Below are 8907 nucleotides of genomic sequence, written 5' to 3' on the forward strand. Positions count from 1 at the left end.
AAATATTATGCCAAATAGAAGCAGAAAATCATGCTATACTTCGCACTTTCATGAGATTGGGTTAGCCTACAACAATTAATTTTTTGGCTATTTTACAAATGGGAATACAACAAATTCATGACAATGTTTACATTCAAGCTACCTGTAAAATTTATAGTGAAAAGTACTTTAAAAGCGTCTGGAATAAAATAAAGTATATAAAAAATATAAATAATTAACATACCATACAAAATTGCTTTGCAGCAAATCCTTTACATTTTAAGGTATTCAGAACAGAGCAACATAAAAATCAGAAAAAGCAGCTATCGGACAAAGTTTTACATATATGCCTTTATAATTAGTGTTTTATTTTTTTATAAAATAAAACGCAAATTATAGTCGGGCCTTCCATCAATTATAGTGATGAAAAAATTACTGGTCATCTCCTAATTGGATGTGCCTTTAGAGAGAAATGCAGGGATTACATAATGAAAGAGTTTATTTTATTAGGAGTCTATTTTCGATTTAAATTATTTCGTTTTAAAGTAGTAATTTAAAGCTTTCTATATATTTTGATCATGTCTGAGTTTAGGTTCATCATTGTGAAGCGCTCCTGTTCAAAACCGAGACGGCAGAAAGCGTTTGTTTTCTTTATTTTATAAAAGCACAACGTTTTGTTGATATTGTGAGTGCACACAAATAAAACTAGCCCCTTTACAGTTTAGAATGATGTATTACTCTTACCTTTATGAGCAAAAATTACTGTGTATTTTAAGTTTTTTCCACTTAGAAAAAAATGCAAGTGATCACGCAGGCGCCTCCATGTCCTGCAGAGCGCGCTTCAGCTTCCACTCCTCCGCAAACGATTGGATATGCATATTTATATAGGTTAAACATTTAAACTAACATTGTGATATACTTGAACTGTTTTATATATAGATTTTATTTTAGGCAAGTCCTGATGATTTGAGAAGGCTAAATTCAAACATAGGCTATAGGCTATGATCAATTCACTGTCTGCCACTGGCCTTTACTTAAAAAAAAACTTACTTTTAACGAACAAAAAATACGCCAAATGTTTTTCTAAATTTACTTTATAAAAAAACGAAACTAAATATAATCACTTTTCCATTACATACAAAACTGAACAATTTTAATAGCTGAAACAGTAGTATAAGCTTTTTTTGGGAAAAGGGGAAAAAGACCCGTGCAGGGCTTTAATCCACTTCATCCAACGCGGCTTTGTTCTCATCTGTGAGCATGCTCGTGATATATGTATTTTAGGTGTGTAAATGTATAATTTCCTTTTCATTATTGTTTCAGTTTTATTTAAATTTGTAGTTAAAACCACTAAAAATAAATGTATTTTAAAGTTTAGAATTAGACAGCCTTTGCACACAGGCTTACGCTGAAAACAACTAAATGGAACCTCAAGGTTGATCTAGGAAAATGTGTGCAAATGTATAGCACCCCATTCCTATATTTGGCCTGGGGCCCCCAATTCACTAAATCCGCCCCTGGTAGGAGACCTCAACATACATACAACAAAGGAAAGGATGAATACCAGGACTGTGTATCACTTAGAACTGAATTGAGAATGCCTTTTAAATTCAAATTGAATTCATGAATTTAAACTGAGGTAGCAAACATACAGAATTGCGATTGGAATTCAATAGAAATTTAACTAATTCACATGAATTTAAATTCTAACTATACACAGCAATTATTGTTAAGCTAAACTGTGAATATTTACTTGATATAAATAGACAGATTAATAGATAGATTCACACTCATTAATTGAAAGAGAGCCAATTCTTAAATTTGCCTAAACCTTACGGATAAAAAAGACAAGTACAGATGAAAAGCAAAAAAAAAAAAAAACTCAAAACCAAACCAAAACATCTTAAGCCAGAGATTGATATATGTGCAATTCTTATTCTTTATCTACAATTCGACTGCATCGTATCAAGTCTGATTCACTGTTCTGTGAAAACGATCCCAGTCAGCTGTCCATCAAAAAAGTGTGTACGATCCAAAGACTAAATGGATTTCTGAGTCCAACTTGTGATGATAGATTTATCCCGCCATTTTTGAGTTAAGACTATAGCAGCTTCCTTGAGTTTTATCTTCCATAAAAAATGGCCTCAATTCCACCCTGTCTGGACAATCGCACAGCGATTACTCAGCTAGTGTACCTCTCGGGCACTTGAAGAAAATTCCCAGGGATGCCCAGGCAAACCTTTAAAGCTGTCTGTAGAATTTGCCTTTCTCATTGCATGTTTGGTAAATTAACTGCACTGTTCCCCAAGGGCACTGACTTACGCACACTTTGTCTTTCTCAGTAGTGGCTGAAGAAATTAGTGCTGATTGTATCTTAGAGCAAACATTCACGCCGTCATATCCAGACACATTTCTGTGCCCTCAAGAGATCCAAATGCAGTTTCTCAGTTTACTACATCTTTCATTCTGCGGAGAGGTTTAATTCCATTGTGTTGTGCCCTCCAGGACCACCATAAAGGCTAGCTTAAATGTCAAAATCACTCTCAACATATGCCAGAAACACATTTACCTTTCTTTTGGTCTATTGATTTTTTTGTGGTTCACTTTGTATAGCAGCAATCTTAGATACTGTTCTAGCAGCAAAGCATTTAAAAGACCAGCTGTACAACAGAAACTCACCTGTAACCGAGAGAATGTCATCTCATTCTCACTCTTTAACGCTGTGAAATGCTGTATTTAGAAGAAAATAAAATACTTGGAAAAAGGCTACTGGCCAGCAGTTCATTTCAAATCAATTCAGAAAGAAAGCGAAAAGTCATGCTTTAGGGAAATTTAAGCACATTCATGGGTTTTCTTCTTCTAAAATGACTTGCTTAGACTTTGCTTCACCAAATTACCTTCAGTGATTTGACAAATTTAGCCTCCAGAATCCATTTATTAGTCCGTTGTCAGGAAATTGGGCTAGGATGGTTCAATTTCCTAAATGATGTGGAAATTTAGTCCTCATGTTCCACACTGACATTTTGGCTCTCTACAATTCATTCATTGTTACCAATGGGCATTTTGTGTCACTGTCAATAAACATTATAAACCATAGCGCATAATTCCTAATTAGCTGTAATTTTCCAGCGAAAAATAATTGAGTTTGTTCAAACTACTGCTTCTTCAGAGAACATTAGTGGAACAAATGTGGAAAAAGCTCTTATTATCAGACATGCCACAGATGGTGAGTGTTTATCTTACTAACCTTTAGGGGCTCGCAGCTCATTTTGGAACAGAGCAAAGCAAAATGTAGGCTATTTGGGAAAGGTTTTCTGAATACACATTTCAAGGACTTTTTGTCTGGCATTATGTTGCCTGTGGTAATGTATCTGTATGTTATTGTAGTCAATAACATACAAATTCACAAATAAGAGTGATGACAATAACTCAGCACAAGCTCAGTAGGGCTCTCTCTCTTTCTCTCTGACTGAGAAAAAGCAGCGTGATCATCTCATTTTATGAGAAATTTTCCAAAAAACAAAACAAAACAAAACAAAAGCAAAACAAAACAAAAAAACTGATATTAAGAAATAAAAATTTCATCAGAATTTCATCAAAGCATCTAATTAAAAATAATTATAATGTAGGTTCCACTTTTGCTTTAAACACAAATTAGTCCCGACAGCTAAAATAATCTGTACCATTTAAAGGTGAAAACTATTCAGTATTATTACTTCATGTATTAAATAAAAGATTGGACTTTTATTTGATCTTGTGGGCTCCCATTTTAGATATTGTTAAATAGTATGAATTTAAAAATATAAAAAAATTCACTATTACATTTTTAAAGTGTAACAACTGTACCCAACTAACTACTGTAAAGTGAATGAAACACTCTTTATTAAAAAGATTTTGTGAAAGAAAGTTTGTGAAACAGACTGAAATATAAAAGAAGATATTTTGAGAAATGTCCATACAACACAAATCAATTAATTTAGTTAAAAAGATTCCTCAAAATACGTTCTTTTGTGTTCTGCAAAAGAAAGAAAAGTCATTCGGGTTTGGAACAACATGAGGTGAATAAATGATGACAGAATTTTTACTTTTGGGTGAACTAAATGTGTTTGTTTCAATATACTATATACATTTCTATATAAATAACATACCGTGTTCTACTGAAAGATTGACAAGCTGTTCATAAATAATATTTATGATATGTCTCTTAAGCAGTGTCAATAATCTCCTAGGTTTACAAAGACAAGCAGATAATAAAGCTGATCAATCAAAACAAACCACACAAACATATTGATTGTTTTCAATTGTTCATGATGTATTTCATTTACCCAATCCTTTTGCCAATAATATTTAAAGCCAGCACAGTGGAAGTCAACCTCATAATGTTTAAATGCAAAAACAGTTTGCTTCCTTGCTCTGTATATGAACGCAGAGAGTTTGCATGCTCTTCATGAGGAATTGACTGTGACTCAAAGACATTTCAGATTCAAAACCAAAAATTATTCATCTAAGACTTTCATGTGGATTTTATGAGGCTGCTAAAAATATTCAAAAGTAACTAGAAAATACTGCATATGCGGTTTTTAGTACCAACCTGTCGACTGCTCAGTGTTTTGCAAGTTCTCCACAGGTGCTAAAGTGGGTTGTAACTCTGGGTTGGGGTTGATGGTTCTCCACGACACAACTGAGATGGGAGGAACAGAGGATGTGTCGGTCTTCACAGGGACACAGCTGACATTGTTGATGCCATCCTTACAGGAAAACCCATCAGGACATGATTGGATCAAGCAATCATCATAATTATATTCACAGTTTTTTCCCTGAAACACAAAATAAAGACTTTTTCTCACAACAAAAATCTTTTTCTCTAAGTGTTTTTGAAATGCCTGCTGGGATATGGTTTGATGCTACATTCAACCATATTGTCAGTAGAATAATAAGGACGTCAGGGTTTCTGAAATAATTGCACTAGTATGTGGCATTATGGTGAGGAAGTACAAAGTTTGATGCAATATGCTGAAATAAGTGCAGTGTACACAACTAAAGGCTGAGGACATTAGAATTCAAGCATGGTGCAAAACTAACATTGGGTCGAATATGAGTGTAAATTACAGTAAGCCCAGCAGGAGCAACTATGCTTTCAGCTGTACCGGCACCTATATACTGTATGTGTGAGTGGCAATTGCTTTAAGACTTCATGAGCGATGATATGTTTTTCATATGTGAAATTATCTGTAGTATGTATAACACCTAGTGCATTTTTTGATTTTAGGTGTTGATGTGAACATATTCATAAAATTGAGTGGATGTATAGCCTCATTTATGTTGTGAAGCGAACATTAAAACTGCTCTCTCTCTCTCATTTTTCTTCTCATTTCCTACTCCTAAGTCTTTGATTTACTAAAAGATACAGCAATTGTCTTGGACTTTTGACAACTTGAGGTGTGGATGCAGCATTATGCATCATAGAAAACTTTCGGTTACAGATGCCACTGTAAAAACCCAATATTCACTGTTATTCCTGGCCAATTTTTCATTAGTAAATAATAAAAGTTAATGAAGTTAATAAAATAAATAATAAATAAATAATACACACACACACACACACACACACACACATATATATATTATATACAGTGGGTACGGAAAGTATTCAGACCCCCTTAAATTTTTCACTCTTTGTTATATTGTAGCCATTTGCTAAAATCATTTAAGTTAATTTTTTTTCCTCATTAATGTACACACATTAATCATTAATGTACACACAGCACCCCATATTGACACAGAATTGTTGACATTTTTGCAGATTTATTATAAAAGAAAACTGAAATATCACATGGTCCTAAGTATTCAGACCCTTTGCTCAGTATTTAGTAGAAGCACCATTTTGATCTAATACAGCCATGAGTCTTTTTGGGAAAGATGCAACAAGTTTTTCACACCTGGATTTGGGATATATACACTACCAGTCAAAAGTTTGGGATCAGAACGATTTTTAATGTTTTTTACAGGAGTTTCTTATGCTCATCAAGGCTGCATTTATTTGATAAAAAATACAGGAAAATGTAATATTGTGAAATAATATTATGATGTAAAATAACATTTTTCTATTTTAATATACATTAAAATCTAATTTATTCCTGTGATACAAAGCTGAATTTTTATCATCATTACTCCAGTCTTCAGTGTCACATGATCCTTCAGAAATCATTTTAATATGCTTTTATATTTTATTATCAGTGCTGGAAACTGTTGTGCTGCTTAATATTTTTTTGGAACCCTTGATACTTTTTTCAGTATTATTTGATGAATAAAAAGATAAAAAGAAGAGCATTTATTTAAAATAGAAATCTTTTCTAACAATATACACTTCAGTTCAAAAGTTTGGGGTCAGTCAATTTTTATTCTTTATTTTTTTGAAAGAAATTAAAACTTTTATTCATCAAGGATGTGTTAAATTGTTAAGAAGTGATAGCAAATATTTAATTGTTAGAAAAGATTTATATTTTGAAGAAATGCTGTTCTTTTTAACTTTTTATTCATAGGATTCAAGAATCCTGAAAAAAGTATCACAGTTTCCAAAAAAATATTTGGCAGCACAACTTTTGCCAACATTGATAATTCTAATAATAAATCAGCATATCAGAATGATTTCTTAAGGATCATGTGACACTATATACTGGAGTAATGGCTCATGTAAATTCAGCTTTGCATCACAGAAATAAATTATATTTTAAAGGATATTAAAATAGAAACCATTATTTTATGTTGTAATAAGATTTTGCAAGATTACTGTTTTTTCTGTATTTTTGATCAAATAAATGCAGCCTTGATGAGCATAAGAGACTTCTTTAAAAAACATTACAAGTCTTACTGATCCCAAACTTTTGACCGGTAGTGTATAGACATATATGAATTGTGCTATTCTATATGTACTTTCATTTTTTTAAATGGATTAATTTCTTTAAATGCAAAACTTTTTAATAAGGGGAAATTAATATCTGTACCTGTACTTCCATATTAAGATTAGAGTAGTTAGATTTGCATGTATATAACATCTTATTGCTCATCTTTTTGTTTAGAGGTACTTCAACAGGCCGCTTCAACATGCAATGCTGCAGAAACTAAAATACAAAAATAGGTAAATAGCGTGCACATTCTACCATTGATAAGTGACATCTGTGCTTCCCCGCACTTGAAAAGCACCACTGGCATGTTGAATACTAAAAAACCCTCCTGCCTACCATCCCGAAGACGTCAAGGATATTTAAAGGCCATTGCAATATTGGAATGGAAACAAACGGATGGCGAATGCTTGACAGGAGAAAGACAAACAGGATTGCGTCTCTCTCAAAATCACCTCAGGGGAAGATGAAGAGCTCAGGGAGGAGAAGGAAGGGGGGAGAGGGGGACTCAGTGCGACTTACCACAAATCCGGGCCGACAGAAGCAGGTGTAGCCATGGCTAGGCTCATTCTGGATGCACATTCCCTGGTTGCATGGTTGCAGCAAGCACTCATTAATGTCATATTCACAGTGAAGGCCTGTCCAACCTGCCAGGAACAAAAACCCAGAGTGCCACAGTCAGCCGACCCCGTAACCAACAACATCCCACCTCTCCCTGCCCTCCCCCGTCTCATACGTTTTCTACACCATCTCCATTCCTGCTTTGTCTTCCCATTCGGGAAAGCATCCACACTCGCACACATACGGGCTGAATATATTTTAATACTCTATGAGGCTTGTGTCTGTTTCAGTAGCCTGCAAGAGTAAATCATTCCCCGGAGGAACCTAAGTGATTTTTGCATTGTGGAATCAAGATGCATGAAGCCGAGACTTTTCATAAACCTTTATCTCTCTTGTGTTCTTCAGACATAAGACTGTCAAGAAGGTAAAAAAAAAAAAAACATTGACAGAAAATATTCATACTGCATTTCCTAAACAGGGTTCCCACACTGAACCTCCAAGACACTTTCACGACTGTCCCAATCATTCATGATAACTGGATAGGGATCAGTTTTTTTTATTAATCTGTCTGCAATAACAAAGAAGACCAGGTGAAAATGTGCAATAAAGCAATTTTAATTAAACCATACTGTTAATAAAACTATGAGGAGAAATTTGCACCGATTAGGAATATACACATCATTAAAAAAACTGGGTCCAAAAAAATTAACTTTTTTAAATTTAAAAACATTTTGTAATTTATTCTTGTGATGGCAAAGCTGAATTTCCAACATCATTACTCCAGTCTTCAGTGTCACATGATCCTTCAGAAATCAATCTAATATGCTGATTTGCTGCTCAAGAAACATGTATTCTGATCATAAATGCTGAGAATGGTTGTGCTGCTTAATATTTTTGGGGAAACTGTGATACATATTTTCAGGATTCTTTAATGAACAGAAATGATTTAAGGATCAATTTAAGGTGCTAAATAAATACGTTTTAATTTCTTAAAGGGGTCCTATTATGCTTTTTCACTTTTTAAATTTTAGTCAGTGTGTAGTGTGTATGTTTGGGCATAAAAAAGATCTAGAAAGTTACAAATCTCAAAGTCCACTCCAAAGGGAGATATTTAGTTTTTAAAAAAATCAATTTTCAAGAACTACAGCAAACGGCTCGTTTGGACCACAGCGTTTGGTTTCCGGGCTTTATGATATCACAAAGCGGCCCATTAGAATATCATTACAAAGGTCGTGGTCAGAACGCTTGGTTGAGAGAGCGCATGAGACGAGACGAAGAAGAAGAAGAGCTGCTGTGCTGTAGCCTCAAATTTTTGGCATGTCTAGAACAGCCGATTCTCATTTCCAGTCCTCGCGAACTCCTGCTCTGTACATTTTGTGTGTTTCTCTTATTGCTTCATACATTTGCTATATTTGACTGTAAGTGCCCTGCGAAGTGGACATTACCGGATATTCCGCCATGATTC

At 34.1% G+C, this 8907-nt stretch overlaps 1 protein-coding gene across 1 annotated transcript in view; it reads right to left on the reverse strand.

The window, feature by feature from the left end:
- The window catches only part of eys (eyes shut homolog), a 250507-nt gene that overhangs the window by 87231 nt on the left and 154369 nt on the right, over positions 1-8907 (reverse strand). The window contains exons 29-30 of the mRNA XM_016235318.1: positions 7404-7528; positions 4571-4796 (exon numbers count right to left, since the gene is read on the reverse strand). Of these exons, the coding sequence (XP_016090804.1) occupies positions 4571-4796; positions 7404-7528 (351 nt within the window). The remainder of the gene's footprint in view (positions 1-4570; positions 4797-7403; positions 7529-8907) is intronic.

The sequence above is a fragment of the Sinocyclocheilus grahami genome, unplaced genomic scaffold (genome assembly GCF_001515645.1).
Source record: "Sinocyclocheilus grahami isolate Dianchi unplaced genomic scaffold, SAMN03320097.WGS_v1.1 scaffold466.1, whole genome shotgun sequence".
Classification (NCBI taxonomy): domain Eukaryota; kingdom Metazoa; phylum Chordata; class Actinopteri; order Cypriniformes; family Cyprinidae; genus Sinocyclocheilus; species Sinocyclocheilus grahami.